We start from the raw sequence: 16,369 nt of genomic DNA on the forward strand, positions 1-16,369 counted from the left end.
CGGGGGTTCTATTTATTATTTCATCTCACAGTCTTTACAGTTGTCTGCGCAAAATGCTTAAATCACCATGTGGGGCCTCAAATATACATGGGATGCTTTTACTCCTGAGCCCTGTTGTACATCCAGGCAAAATATTAGGGTCACGTGTAGGGTGAAACACAGTATAAGGGCTCATGCACATGAATGTATTTTTAGTCCACATCCGGACCCATTCACTTCAATGGGGCTGTGTAAGGTTACACTAGCGCTCACTAGCTGCAGTTCTTAAAAACATTGCAAAAACATCTCAAGGAGGTGACATTTAAGGCTAGTTTCACGCTTGCCCCCAGACTACCGCTCCGGCTCCATTGACTATAATGGGGGCGGGCCGGAGTTCCGGCGGCAGCACGGCAAACATGCCGAGAGGCGGCCGGAATAAAACTACGACAGCCTGATGGAGTTCCTTGCCGCTACTGTGAAACTAGCCTTACTTGGGTGTGTGGCTTGGAACATTGCATGAACCTTACGCAGGTTATTTTTGTTGAATAATGGAGTCTTGGTAGCAGGGTATAATACGGTGGACTGACTAGGGCCAAAGAAAATGTAGTGACTTATCAAGGGCTAATTAGCCTCACCCATTTGAAGAATGTCCCTGAAGATGGCTCCAATGTCTCTTTAGATGAGGGAGTAGTCATCTTCATCATCTAGGTCTATCAGGAGGACCTATGTACCTTTGGCAGGGGCAGCAATTTGGAATCCTACAGCGGTGGAGCATGGGAACCCTCTTGTGGCTGTAATTAGAACTGCAGATGCTGGAGCTGCTGATGCCGAAGAGTCCCTCTGACCAGAGGATCCTGCTGGATCAGAGGAATGGAGGATATCTGGCTCCAGTGGCAAAGACAGCAGGAATTTGGGAGGCTGCCTGGTGCTAAAAATGACCCTCTATTGGGCCTGTTGCTCCACAGGGAGTTTTCAGGGCAAGACATACTGGGATCTCATGGAGATGCTGATGTTCGCACACCCCCAGAGATCCTGCTGATGGCATGAACAGTGGCTGTAGGGGGTTCTGGAAACACCAAGAATCATCGGACTCACTGTAGGTTGTGATAGGGGCCTATAGCGGAAGGTCCATAGAGTGGTCTCCCACAGGCCGCAAGGCAAAGAGGGGCCTAGATGGTCTTTAGGCCAGACCTCTGGTGCGGTCTCAGGCACTAGGGGCTTCTGTAACATCGTAATCCGTGCAGCAAACATGCCACGGGAACTCTCCATGAGTGTATACTACACACGGTCATCCTTGTAGAGGTTTTGGCGTGCTGGTGGTAGGTAGCTCCTTTTCACGGAGCATCGACCAACGAAGAGCTCCTCCTGTGTCTCGTCGTCAATGAAGAAGCCGCTGCCATGCTGCACAGAGAATCAGTGAAAGGTGCCCATCCGCCATGAGTGTTAGAAGTAATAAAGTCATTTTCCAGGGGTTTAAACAACAATTCGGGTCCTACTGCATGAAGGCACTGTGGGAGACGGTGTAGAGGATGGGAGTGGTAGTTGCCCTGATGGTGTTGTGGTAGTATTATGATGTCCTATCTCAGGTCGTTGCTCCCTGGGGTCGGTGCAGTCAAGGAGGGGCACTTATTTTCCATCGGGACACTTTCTGTAGTTGTGGACTCCATGCCTGCTTAGGGTGCCCTGGATATTATTTTCCAAGTGGGTGCAAGGTGCTACTCTCCGGTGAGGCAGTAGCCAGTAATCAGGCCTGATTAAACTTAACCAAAGTCTTTCTTTACTGTGCACCAAATGGGAGTCATAGTGCATTCAGTCTTCATCCATACACAGATGTCCAAGTAAGAGTCAAATGAGTAGATGGAAGTTATGGCTCTCAGGTTACTTTCTCTACTGCCACAGTCTCTAATCCTGGGATTTCCAGCTAACCACAGCAATTTATCACGATATCCGTAATTTGTACTTTCTATAATATGACTGGCCAAAATCGTACCTCGTTTTCCCTCCACTGTGTACCTGACGTCTGCAGGGTGTCTTTACCCCATTTTCCCTCCATTGCAACAAGGCCTGTAATACTTGACGCTGATCACCTTGCTGACTCATACACTGTAACTCTGACATTTTCCTTTATATTCTCTCTACTTTTCTGTAGAAGTAGCACACCAGGAACTGTTAGTCTCTGGACGCTTCTAGCTGAATGTCCGCACCCACCTGAACTCCTGAGAGGGCTGGGCAAGAATAGTTAACTCTGGCCCTACCTGACTCATGCCGGAACATGCTGAGCGTGTGTTACATAGAAGCATATTACATGACATTAAAGGGAACCTGTCATCTGGATTTTGGGTATAGAGCTGAGGACATTGGTTGCTAGATGGCCGCTAGCACATCTGCAATACCCAGTCACCATAGCTCTGTGTGCTTTTATTGTGTAAAAAAAACGATTTGATACATATGCAAATTAACCTGAGATGAGTCAGAGCTTGAAAATATGACTCTTCTCTGGTCACACAAGTAAGATATGACTCTTTTATGTTAATTTGCATAAAAGGCGAGAAGTACAAAAATGCATAATACTTATAGAATTCTTCTGCAAATTAAATTAAAAGTGTAATTTATATGTTTAGTGTAATTTATATGTTTAGGGTAATGAACATTTAGAAACGCTCAGTGAGGGTAGCATAGTAGAGGTGACAAGTGACCTTTAAATGCAGTACTTGACCTTAGCAGTGCAGCAATAAAGAATTGCAGATACCTCATCTGGGGTACTGCACATTGAGGACTCCATCACAACTTTCGTAAAGAAATTAAGGACTTTTTTCTCTGCCAAAAAAGTGTTCTCCCAAATGCATCCCATTATAGTCAATGGGATCTGTTTGGCCCTGTTCCTGTGAGTTATGTACTGAATCCAGCACTTCCGTTATTTTTGTTCTTCTGCTCCTGTAATGGAGCAGAACAATGGAAATAAAGAACTTTGATGTGAAAGAGCCCTAAGTTCTAATTTTATTTAGTAAATTCTAAAAACCCTAATGCAAGATGAATATATAAATCTCCTTTCTTTACAAAAAGGAAAAAAAACTAAGCCTCTTGTAGCCATGCTATAAATCAATGCCTATCTTTTAAACAGGCTTTGAAGCATAACTTGGATAATAGCTAAGCCTGTATCTTATCTGTAAATAGCTGTTTTAGAATGATTGTCTCTCATGAGTGCAGAGCAGAGAAAAATGGCTTAGGCCAAGTTCACAGTTCAGTTATTGGTCAGTTATTGCCATCAGTTATTGTGAGCCAAAACCAGTAGTAAAGCCTACTCAGAGATAAGGTGTTATTTAAAGAATTGTACCTATTCTGTGTTTTTGACCCACACGTGGTTTTGGCTAACAATAACTGATCAAAATAACTGACCAAATAACTAGTGTGAACTCAGCCTTAGCTAGGTGGGAGGTATTGGTCAGGACCCGGGGGGAAGGGGGTACTATTTCTCTTTATGAAGAGCGACAATTTAGTGTGAGCATGAGGAGTATTGTAGGCCATAAGGCCATAAAATGCTTCTTTTAGTTTGTGTGTAAAATATATGCAAATTAACTTTTCTTCCAAATTAGCTTTTTACCTTTAAAAAGAAAGGCTAATTCGCAGAAGCCCACAGGAGCATTGTCTGATCTACAATATGGGTGTTACCTAACTTTCCCAGTGTCAGATTTTATCACTGAGTTATTACCCAGCTTTCCCAGTGTCAGATTTTATCACTGAGTTATTACCCAGCTTTCCCAGTGTCAGATATCATCCTAGTGTAGATCGCGAATATTCTAACCACGAATTTTCATTTCGAATTTTCCATGCAAAAGGCTATAATAATAAGCTTGTCATAAGACTCATAGTCTAATATTCTTGTCAGAAGACTATGAAACCAATAGATGGCGCTATTGAGTTATGAACAGCGCCATCTATTGGTTTCATAGTCTTCTGACAAAACTATTAGTCTACTCTTGTCACCAGACTGTGAAACCAATAGATGGCACTGTTCATAACTCAATAGCGCCATCTATTTGTTTTCATAGTCTTATGACAGCTGAAAAACAAGGCAGATTATGCTCATTTGCATGTCTTTCTCATATGCCCATGTTTATGCAAATGAGTTTTTACATGACAAAACTGTATAGAAAGGTTATTGAATATTATGTTAGGAGAATCAGAAAACTTTTTGTCGCCCTAATGATATTGATCTAAGTGTGCAGGTCCACCCAAGCCATCCAACAGATGCAAAATAACTTTGAGGTTTACTGGCTCTCAGTCAGATGAGAGCTGGTTTGGAATATTTCATAGTGCACAAGGCTGCCATTGTACGGTATGCTGGCTGTTATCTGTCTCATGGATAGATTGATGGCTTGCACATACCTGGCTTTTGGCATACAGCCTTTGTGTGGTTGTCTATTGTATGTTTTACATAATAGGAGTCTAAGACGCATCCAGCTATCCTCTTAATGCTGTTTCTAAACCATTTTGATGGGGTTTCCATAAAAATTTTTATGAACCAGACACCCTCTTCTCTTCCGAACAGGGGATGCCTGGGGTTCTCCTATTGACTTCCATTGTATTAAATTGTACTCGAGCACCCAAAGTATTCGGGCGAGCACTCGGATCTGCTGAGCATAGCGATGCTCGAGCCGAACAGCAGTTTGGCCGAGCATGCTCGCTCAACATTAATACCTAACCTTTGGTGGCATGAGAGGCTTTTTGTTACTTTTGGAAGGAAACCTATTTGCATACCCAAAGGAAGATTGCCTTGACTGTAAGACTTCTCATTTGGGTGCATCTCATTCTTTAATTTTGGTAGAATCAACTTGTTTTTAAGAAATAAACACATCTTTTTATGGCTGATCAATGTACAGTACAGACCAAAAGTTTGGACACACCTTCTCATTCAAAGAGTTTTCTTTATGTTCATGACTATGAAGGCATCAAAACTATGAATTAACACATGTGGAATTATATACATAACAAACAAGTGTGAAACAACTGAAAATATGTCATATTCTAGGTAAATATGTCATATTCTAGGTTCTTCAAAGTAGCCACCTTTTGCTTTGATTACTGCTTTGCACACTCTTGGCATTCTCTTGATGAGCTTCAAGAGGTAGTCCCCTGAAATGGTTTTCACTTCACAGGTGTGCCCTGTCAGGTTTAAAAAGTGGGATTTCTTGCCTTATAAATGGGATTGGGACCATCAGTTGCGTTGAGGAGAAGTCAGGTGGATACACAGCTGATAGTCCTACTGAATAGACTGTTAGAATTTGTATTATGGCAAGAAAAAAGCAGCTAAGTAAAGAAAAACGAGTGGCCATCTTTACTTTAAGAAATTAAGGTTAGTCAGTCAGCCGAAAAATTGGGAAAACTTTGAAAGTAAGGGCTATTTGACCATGAAGGAGAGTGATGGGGTGCTGCGCCAGATGACCTGGCCTCCACAGTCACCGGACCTGAACCCAATCGAGGAGGTTTGGGGTGAGCTGGACTGCAGAGTGAAGGCAAAAGGGCCAACAAGTGCTAAGCATCTTTGGGAACTCCTTCAAGACTGTTGGAAGACCATTTCAGGGGACTACCTCTTGAAGCTCATCAAGAGAATGCCAAGAGTGTGCAAAGCAGTAATCAAAGCAAAAGGTGGCTACTTTGAAGAACCTAGAATATGACATATTTTCAGTTGTTTCACACTTGTTTGTTATGTATATAATTCCGCATGTGTTAATTCATAGTTTTGATGCCTTCATAGTCAAGAAAATAAAGAAAACTCTTTGAATGAGAAGGTGTGTCCAAACTGTTGGTCTGTACTGTATGTATGTTAGCAAGTGCATTACTGAGTGAACTAATTCAAATTAACTAACAATCTCAGTATTAAGAAATGTTTATTTTATATCAATTATACAATCAGTGAATACATTAATACATATATACCCAAAATAGTATTATAAAAGTTAAAACAAAGACTTATACAAGCATGTTGAGCTACAATTAGAAAAGTTTTGATCCCTAGAATGCCAAGAACTAAATAACAAAAGCATTTATTTTTGTCATTAAATCCAAGAAAAGAAAAGTCCTGGTCTTTAAGGTGTTATACGGGTTGTCCAGACATATATTGATGACCTATCGGCAGGACAGGTCATAAATATCATAACGGCAGGGGGTCCAAGACTCTTCACCCCGCTGAACAGCTGTTTGAAGAGAAGGCGGCCCCCTTGCGAGCGCCGCTTCCTGTTCATTACACTAGACTTCATCTCAGAAGTGCAGTGTAATACAAGTAATAGCTCCATTCAAGCCACCGATCCACAGGAGACGGTGTAAGACAAGTAAGCGGCGCTTGCATGGAGATCTGATATTGATGACTAGTGTTGTGCGCGAATATTCGAATCATGAATTTTAATCGTGAATATCGTCACTTCGAGAATTTGCGAAGATTTAGAATATAGTGCTATATATTCGTATTCAGGAATATTCTAGATTTTTTTTTCATCAGTAACCTCCCTTCTTGCTTGTGGGCCAATGAGAAGGCTGCAATGTCTTTGTCTGAGCTTAGCAATATCCCTAACAACCAACAGGAAAGTTGCCCATACTATATAAAAAACCTCCCCAGCAGCCATTTTCTGCAATTTTATGGAGTTCTGAGATAGACAGCAGTGTCCTTGCTGTACTCTGTGCTTTACTGTTTAATTACATTACATAGTTAATATATATATATATATATATATATATATATATATATATATATATATATATTACAGATAGTTAGTGGGAGATAGTCAGTGTAGGTTAGATTGATCTATAGTGTAGCTGATAGGTTCCAGTGCAGGGTGTTAGGCAGTGTGATAGGTTCTGCTGTCCATACATACATGCTACAGACATAGGGTTGTGATGTCACAAGTTCACAACAATACTTAGTGCACCAATCAGTAATATGTAGTCAGACCTGCTAAAATGTGAAGTTGCATGTATTGCGCAAAAATATGCGCATCATTAATTGCCGATTTGCGCAATCGAGAATATATTGGAGCACTCTATCTGCATATAAAGCTATTGTAATGTTCTGCCATGTCAACCATTTTCTCCAGTCTCAGGAAGCTTCTAGCAGCTTGAAAAATGTAGCAACAGTGACCCACGCCTGTATTGCGCGCGCAATACGCACATATTATATTGCCGATTTTCGCAATCAAGAAAATAATCGCAAATTCGTGAATATATGACGAATATTCATTCAAATATTAGCGAAATATCACGAATTTGAATATTGCCCTTGCCGCTCATCACTATTGATGACCTATCCTGATGATGTCATCAATATATATGGCCGGACAACGCCTTTAACATTGATAATTTTTAATCCATTTCCCTGAAGTTTTGACTCACTCAAATGTGCACTGCAGCCTCTTCTTTGGGCTGGTGATATGATGTTCATCAACCACATTGCCTTTCTACAGTTCATCCCTAAGTCCCTAACAGTCACTAAACAATGTGTATCAAAACATAGAAAAATTACATCAAACACTAGAGTGAAGATATAAGAAATTGACAATAATAATAGGTAGTTTTAAAAGCTAAAACTATTCACAAAATAGCCAAAAGCCAGAGTAAGAGAATAAAACCGCAGCAAAAACAATCATACACAATAGAGTAAAAGGCCTCCACTGGAATGTACTGATGTTTATCTTAGTAAGACAAAAAATATTTATTTTTCTAATGCAGAAACATAATTTAGCGGCTACTGTCATTTTAAGGCCCCTTTCACACGGGCGAGTATTCCGCGCGGGTGCAATGCGTGAGTTGAACGCATTGCACCCGCACTGAATCCTGACCCATTAATTTCTATGGGGCTGTGCACACAAGCGGTGATTTTCATGCATCACTTGCGTAAAAAAATCGCAGCATGCTCCTCTTTGTGCGTTTTTCACGTAACGCAGGCCCCATAGAAATGAATGGGGTTGCGTGAAAATCGCAAGCAAGTGCGGATGCGGTGCGATTTTCATGCACGGTTGCTAGGTGACGATCGGGATGGGGACCCGATCATTATTATTTCCCCTTATAACATGGTTATAAGGGAAAATAATAGCATTCTGAAAACAGAATGCATAGTACAATAGGGCTTGAGGGGTTAAAAAAATATAATAATTTAACTCACCTTAATCCACTTGTTCGCGCAGCCGGCATCTCTTCTGTCTTCATCTGTGAGCAATAGGACATTTGATGACGTCACTACGCTCATCACATGATCCATCACCATGGTGATGGATCATGTGATGGACCATGTGATGGACCATGTGATGAACGCAGTGACGTCATCAAAGGTCCTATTGCTCACAGATGAAGACAGAAGAGATGCCGGCTGCGCGAACAAGTGGATTAAGGTGAGTTAAATTATTTCTTTATTTTTTTTAACCCCTCCAGCCCTATTTTACTATACATTCTGTATTCAGAATGCTATTATTTTCCCTTATAACCATGTTATAAGGGGAAATAATACAATCTACACTACAACTAACCCAAACCTGAACTTCTGTGAAGAAGTTCGGGTCTGGGTACCACAGTCGGTTTTTTATCACGCGCGTGCAAAACACATTGCACCCGCGCGATAAAAACTGAATATCAGAACACAATCGCAGTCAAAACTGACTGCAATTGCGTTCCTACTCGCGCGGGTTTGCCGCAATGCTCCGGACCTAATCCGGACATGCTCGTCTGCAAGGGGCCTAAGGGTATGTTCCTTTTTCACATTGCTTAATGAGAGGGCATAATGTCTCTGCATTTTTGCAGCCATTTACATTAAACATAGCTAAAAATAAGGGTGTATGTACACATGGCCTATTTGGATGTATAAGGGTGTATGTACACATGGCCTATTTGGATGTATAAGGGTGTATGTACACATGGCCTATTTGGATGTATAAGGGTTTGTGTACACATGGCCTATTTGGATGTATAAGGGTGTATGTACACATGGCCTATTTGGATGTATAAGGGTGTATGTACACATGGCCTATTTGGATGTATAAGGGTGTATGTACACATGGCCTATTTGGCCATGTGTACTGTACATACACCAATTGAATAGTTGCCGCACTCTAACTCCAACTCAATCCTGAATATATCAACTGGGCCCAGAAGACAGTACACCACACCACCAGTCTCCCAGGAGGTCAGGTCACACCCAAGATGGCTCTTGCCTTAATCAACCGTGCCGTTGTGGGTTTCCAGGAGACTACTTACTACCACAGACTGCCCCACCTAGGCATACTTTACAGAGGCGATTATTGGTCTTCAGTAACTTAGCTTCCTATCTACCAAGTCTCACACTCTTTTTCTCAGGCTCCCCAGATGCTTCCAGTGATATCTCTGAGATTTCTCTAGATGTACAGGTGCCACCGTCATACTCCAGGTTCCACTATGACTGGCCCTCCTGGACCTCGCCTGCTTACCCCCACATACAAATAGTTATCCCAAAAGTCCCACCAATAGTAATTCTCTCCGACAATGCCCTCATTACTAACTGTGCCTCCTACAGTGATAATACTCCCTGAGAGTGCCCCTTTAGTAGTGTCCTCAATAATAATAGTGCCCTCTATATTGTGCCCAACAATATTAATGGTGCCCAATCCTGACCACCTGAGACCCGGTGCAGATGGGCACGATGATGTCATCACTTCATGACCGCCTGCGTTGCCACATAGGCTTCAGGTCTCGCTGCCTGTGACCTATGAGAGTGAAATGTGGGCCAGGGAACCATCGGTTCCTGTGCTCCTACGCACTATTCAACTGTATCCAGAGGTGTTGCTAGGGTCTCAAAAGATCTGGGGCCCAAACCCCAATGCCAAATTCTTGAACCAATCATCTCCAGCACCATCCGTCGTAACACTAAGAACATATTTTACTTGCTAAATGAATACTACATTTAGCGAGACCAAACATTCAGGACTATCGAGCACTACATACCTCTTACATCCAGTGCCCCACAGGTGACATCTTCTATACTAAGTTTTGATATGGGCTGTATGAGATCTTTGCATGCCACTGCCGCTGCTTACAGCATTTCACCATTCCCTTTTGGTTACAGATACATGGACTCATGAGGTGCAACAACGTAGTGTTTAAACACATCATGGCATCACAATACAATAATAATTTCTCGTAAAGGCATACACACATACTAATACTTCTAAGGGTGAAAATTAGGGTTACTAATGGTTCACTCACTTTTAGGGCTCAGTCACACGATCATAAGGGTTCCGTGCTCGTGTTGCGGACCGCAAATAGCATGCCTCCACTCCACAAAAGATAGGACATATCCTATCTTCGGCTGTATCTTGTGGATCGCTGAGCTATTTAAGTCAATGGGTCCACATCTGCAGTGCATACGGCTGGTGCCTGTATATTGAAGACCTGCCATCTGCGGTCTGCAATACTGGCACAGAGGCCTAACGGGTGTGTGAATGAGCCCTAAAAGAGGAACCACAGCGGTGGAAGCAAGTAGCATAAAATAAGGAAATGTTTAGGTTTACTCTATTAAATATTTTTAAAGTGGTATTCCCATCTTAGACAATTGCAGCAAATCCTCAGGATATATCATAGATATCTGGCAGATGGTGGTCTCACCTCTTGGACCCCCACAATCTCCAGAACAGGGGTCCCCTAACACCCATCCTACCTGCTGAAGTAGGTGAGAATAAATGAAGAGGTGGTTGCACAAATCAAGCAAAACATTGGGCATGCTTGCTCAACAAACTTAAATAGAAGTGAATGCAGAGAGCCACAAACATGCACAATAAACTCTCCATCTATTCTTCACCTGTATAAAGCCACCAGAGGTCACTTCACCACTGACAACTGTAGGACCCCTGTTCTAGAGATAGGTGTGGCTCCCAGTGGTGCCAACTGTGCATGCTCCGCTCATGTCATAGTGCACCCGGAAGTGGAAGCAGCAGAAGCTGCTGTTCACAGTTGCACCATTGACTGTCATTACAGAAAAGTTGCACGACAAATGTTGCAGAGTAGCTGTACCCTTTTTTTTGCGCAAATTGCTATCGAGTACAAATGTCGCTGTATAGCAGAACCGTTATGCTGCTACTAAGAGCAACGGTGCAGGCACGAGATTGACAGGGCCAGCCGATATGTCTGGTCCTGTTAATCAAAGGTGAGGAGGGAGTCTCTTGATCAGAGGGGCTCAAGGAGGCTGATTTTCTAACAAATTAGATTTGTATCAATCAATTCGCTCATCACTATTTATCAGTATTCTGAAATATGTGAGCCCGGTCACTGGTGCCGCCGAATTCCTTCATTTTTTTAATATATATATATATATATATATATATCTCTATATACATAATATATAACGTTTAGGGGTGATTATGGCTTTTCAATGTAACTATAAAAATGTTGTCTGCTTATGAAGTTTGGATAAAAGCCCCTTTAGACTGCCAGATGTCTAAACAGCACTCTGTATGGGGACAAGTGATGGCATTAGCGATCGCTCCTCCCCATACTGAAGATCGCTGCATGTGAATTGAGCAGTTAAAAGGGGCCTTAAGTTGGCCAGAAAAAAAATGAAACCGCTTTTATTGCCCTCTTTACAGATGGGTGGTCTAACTGCTCAAGCAGCACACTGGACAGCAAGTATGACCGCTGAAATGAAGCTTCCTCACAGAGGTCTAAGCATTAACTTTCAAGAACGAATGTTGCGACAGAAAGGTGGTTTACAAAATTCAAATGCAGACCCACAAGATGACAATGAGGTAGAAGTGGAGATGGAAGACGAGGATAATGGACAAGGGGACAGAACAGAAGATGAAGATGAAAATGAAGAGCCCCAAACACTTCCAACTTCAGTTCCTACCATTGTACCACAGACACCACCACGTACTTCTTTCAGAGCAGAGGATCCTGCAAGACAAATCATAGAGTGGGGAGAAAATATGGCTTTTATTGATGAATCTTCAGATACTCAGAGTGAGAAAGGCATGGGAGAGGGGGAGAAAGATGAAAAGAGGGAAAAGGGAAAAGTACAGAGAATCAAGAGGAGGAAGAGGACAGGAGGAAAAGGTGGTAGAAGAGAGACCCTCCCAACTACAAGGAATCGGGATAAGGGAGAAAGTGGGTAGCAAAAAATGTCCCTTAATCTTACAACTTTGCTTTAATGAATATCAAGACTACCAAAGTGCCACTCCCCTCACGTCACTGCCAAACTGTCCATGGAACCTGAATCCTACAGGATGACTAGTGTCTATAATATAATTGACCATTTGGTTAGTTTTATACACATTGCCCTGAAAATTTTAATTGGCAAATTTCAACATGACGATTTTCTATGTTCACCAATATAATGTGCTATGCAAGAGCCTTCTCACGACCAAGTGTGACCATGGCAGTGCCAACTTATTTCATTTATGGTTATGTCACCCTCATCCCACTCAGCATGTCATTTAATGCCACTTTACAATGATGTACTGTTGTAACTGAGTAGACGTATAATCCCATCTAGTAGATATCATCAGATCTTGCTTTTGTATGTGAATGAGCAGTCACTATGATCCTAATCATTTGATTGGCTTGTGTATCTGATACATGTGGGTGGGGGAGGTAAATGCAATTAATAAATGGCTTGTAATGAGCTGCCCGTGCGGTTGCAGATTAAATGCTGCTTGTCTCATGTGCTGCCAAGACTGGACCAATACACTCAATTTCTAACCTAGAAACCATCATGTCTGCAGCCACTGCTCTGTCTACCATTAGGTCTCTGTCAGCTCTGAAATAAAAGATGGCATCTTTCCAGGTATTCTTTCTCTGGCCTCTTCTTACATCTTTCTCATCACCTGATCAATTTGTGAACTTCTCCAGACTCATCTTGTCCTCAGCTACCCTACTACTTCCAGTTTACAATACTGATGGTATTGCATTACAAATATCCGGACTCTTACTAGGAAGACTATTTGAACAGATTAAAAGGAAATAAAACCATAGCTCTAACAATTATACAAAAATACTGCGCCTTTTCTTGACCCCGTCCAGTCCCTATATTATAATCCAAAGATTGAAAAATACGTTAATTAGCATCCCTTTGGTTTCACTTTTTCCTCTCCTTCCAGTGCTAGTACTTGTAAAAATGGAGTTTTGGGGAAAGGAATGAGATTTAGGGCACCTGCAGTAGATACCGAGCAAGCTAAATCCTGTCCGACAGGATCAGCAGGAACTCATCTCAAGATCTACTTGTCCTTATGACCCCTTGATAAAAAAAGGTTTTACAGTTTCCATTTTCCAAGTCTTTGGTACATTTCCATGGCATGCTATGTTTTTCAGGTAACTTTACAATCTCATTTTCCTTTCTATACTATTTCTGTTAGGCTATTTTCACATATGTGTTATTGCTGTTGGTTTTGAGATTTGGCATGAGATCTCAAAATCACAGCAAAACACATCCGTTCAGAACAGATCCAGTTGTATTATATATAAAAAAAAAATACATAGTGCGTCTGGCACTGAAACCATTGACATACATCAGGGATGCCCAACCTGCGGCCCTCCAGCTGTTGCCAAACTACAACTCCCAGCATGCACTAATAGCTGTAGTCTGTCCAGGCATGCTGGGAATTGTAGTTTGGCAACAGCTGGAGAGCCTCAGGTTGGGCATCCCTGTCTTACATGGTTTTTGGTGCTGGATTTAGCATGTTCAGTTTCCTATGCCGCACACAAAACGCTGCTAGCAGAGGATTTGTGTCCGGCATGGGATCGCAACAAACTGAAATGGAATGTATTCTGGTGCACTCCGTTCCGGTCTGTTCAGTTTTATCCCCATTGAAAATGAATGGGAACAAAACTAAACCTTTTTCTCTGGTTTTGAGATCCTCTGCCGCATCTCAAAACCGGATAGGAAAATGCAGATGTGAAAGTAGCTTAATGAGGGCATACAGTATATTCAGTACTGTATGTCAGCAATATGCAACCTGTCTGCCAAAATCCAAATGGGTTGGTTGAGTTTATATTAGGAATATATCTTATTGTGAATTATATAATAAAGTGATTTGTGATTTGCTTTTTCAGGGAATTTAGTAGGCTCGTCCATCTTTCAGCTAATAAAGTATTGCTTTCCAATCAGAGAGACACTCTATCATAAGGCCTCTTGCATGTGTACATCCATGACAGAAATCTATGAGCTCATACTGTACTTCTGTACACAGGCATATATAGGGTTTGTTCTCAGTGAATCCATGGACATAGTTGTGGCATGTTCCATCATATGGCGTATACCAGATATTCTACTGCGGAATACTGGACCAAACAGAACCATAAGTACCAATTTGCAGTGATACAGGTTTGAGTCCCAAGACCATATCCATCCCTCGATGACTAGAACGAGGAGAGAGAAGTGCACACATATTACGTGCTCTCTCCTCGCTGCAGAGAACAGAACTGAAAAGGGCCCACAGAGTTTCTATTGGGCCTGTCACCTGCAGCGAAGAGAGAGAGCACAATATGCAAGGGCTTCTCTCTTCTCGTCCTAGTAATCTGTGGGGTTCTCAGCACTAAGTAAGACCTCCACTGCTCAAAACTTTTGCTATGCCTCTATAATACTGTATATCAGAAGTTTCACTAAACTCAGTGACTCTTTAAACAAATCTCATTCGCATGCTGCTCCAAAAGTCTGTTTGTTATCCATGCAAAGAAATTGACAAGTGGTCCGTTTTATTAATCTGCAACATGTCAATCTCTGCTGCTGATTTCACCCTTTGCAATATATGGGTAAATGTGCAGCAAATCCACATGTAACAAAGATTTTTATGCAGATTTGCCACTTTTCTGCAAAAGAATACTTCCTGTGTGGAAATACCCTTAAAGGGGTTATCTGGTTATCGATATTGATGACCTATCTTCGGGATACGACATCAATATCAGACTGGTGGGGGCAGATTCCCAGAACCTCAGCCAATCTGCTCTTTGAAGACAGTTGCCCTCACTGTTTACCTGCTCAACGTCGTCATTGCAGCAGCGAGCAGTGTAATCGCAGCTCCTCCGCCCCTTCACCTGACTGGTACAGAGCAATTGTAGTTACACTCCATCCCATTCAAGTGAAGGAGACGGAGGAGATGTAATTACACTGCTAACTGCTGCAATGTCAATGGCAAGCGCTCACAGAAACACTGTGTTATCGTCAAAAGCTGATTGGCAGGGGGGCTGGGATTCGGACCCCCATCAATCTGATATTGCTGACCTAACCTGAGGATAGCTCATCAATATTGGTAATCGGATAACCCTTTTAAAGTGAATTAAAGAAATTCCCTGAGATAATTAGCCCTTTATTTTTAAGGCATTCTCTATTTTTACATAGAGATAAAATGTGCCTGTATTACCGAGAATTCTGAAATCCGGGAATAAATTACATTGACACAGCTTAGGTGCATAAAAAGTTTACTAAACTATGATAAAATACATTAAAGATATATATACAAAAGATGACATACATAGTAAAGTAAGAAAGTGAGTAACAGTGCCTATGCAGTGAACAAATGAGCAAGCGCCCCTAGGACCAGTTCCAACATGATATAAACAGGGGTGTCACAAGATCAATGTCATCAGCGGAGCTAACCTCTTTGTTGTTGTTTTTTTTTTCTTTTTAAATCTAAGATTTTTTTTTTTTCAGAATGGTCTTTAAAAAAAAAAAAAAACTCTCCTCCTACTCCATAGATCTCGACCACTCAGTACATTCCTCAGGTAGCATATTTTCATTGACCCATACCTTCCACATTGACATAAACGTATGCAATTTTTGTCTTTTAGCAAAAGTGTATCTTTCACAGTAGATGTTACGGTTAGAATATCTGATCCACATCTCAACTGGAAGGGAATGTTTATTGATCCACTCTTTAAAGGGGTTATCCAACCCCTATTATGCCCCCTCTTATGGCCAGGCCCCTCTCACAGGTTGCACTTACCTTGCTACCCGGCACCCCCATCACTTCAGATCCCCGCACAGCCACCGCTGCATCTCCCTGTTGTGCGGATCAAAACATCCAGTAATGTGGGGAGGGGGGGGGGGGGGCAGCCAAAAGCAGGCCGTGATGGGGACGAGCCTTCCTAGCGTCACCCGCAATGCTAGGAAGGAGATGCAGCACCAGCCGTCAGAAACGATGCGGGTGCTGGGGAGCGAGATAAGTACAACCTGTGTGAGGTGCCAGGGCATTAGAGGGGGCATTATAGGGTTTACCTATAAGGATATCCCCTTTAACAATACATAGTCTAGCATAAAACAAAAGTTTTCTAATCACCAAAAGATCCTTATATTTTTTCATTTCTGCACTTACAAATCCCAAAATACAAATTTCAAAATGAATCTCTAACTTAATACCAAAAAATCTGAGCTATACAGTTTGATCCA

At 41.9% G+C, this 16,369-nt stretch overlaps 1 protein-coding gene across 1 annotated transcript in view; it reads left to right on the plus strand.

Annotated features, from left to right (window-relative positions):
* Positions 1–12,101, plus strand: part of KCNK4 (potassium two pore domain channel subfamily K member 4) — a 66,393-nt gene extending 54,292 nt beyond the window's left edge. Inside the window, exon 6 of the mRNA XM_040408915.1 lies at positions 11,577–12,101. Within this exon, the coding sequence (XP_040264849.1) occupies positions 11,577–12,101 (525 nt within the window). The remainder of the gene's footprint in view (positions 1–11,576) is intronic.
* Positions 12,102–16,369: the final 4,268 nt, after the last annotated feature.

Source organism: Bufo bufo, chromosome 10 (genome assembly GCF_905171765.1).
Source record: "Bufo bufo chromosome 10, aBufBuf1.1, whole genome shotgun sequence".
NCBI lineage: Eukaryota > Metazoa > Chordata > Amphibia > Anura > Bufonidae > Bufo > Bufo bufo.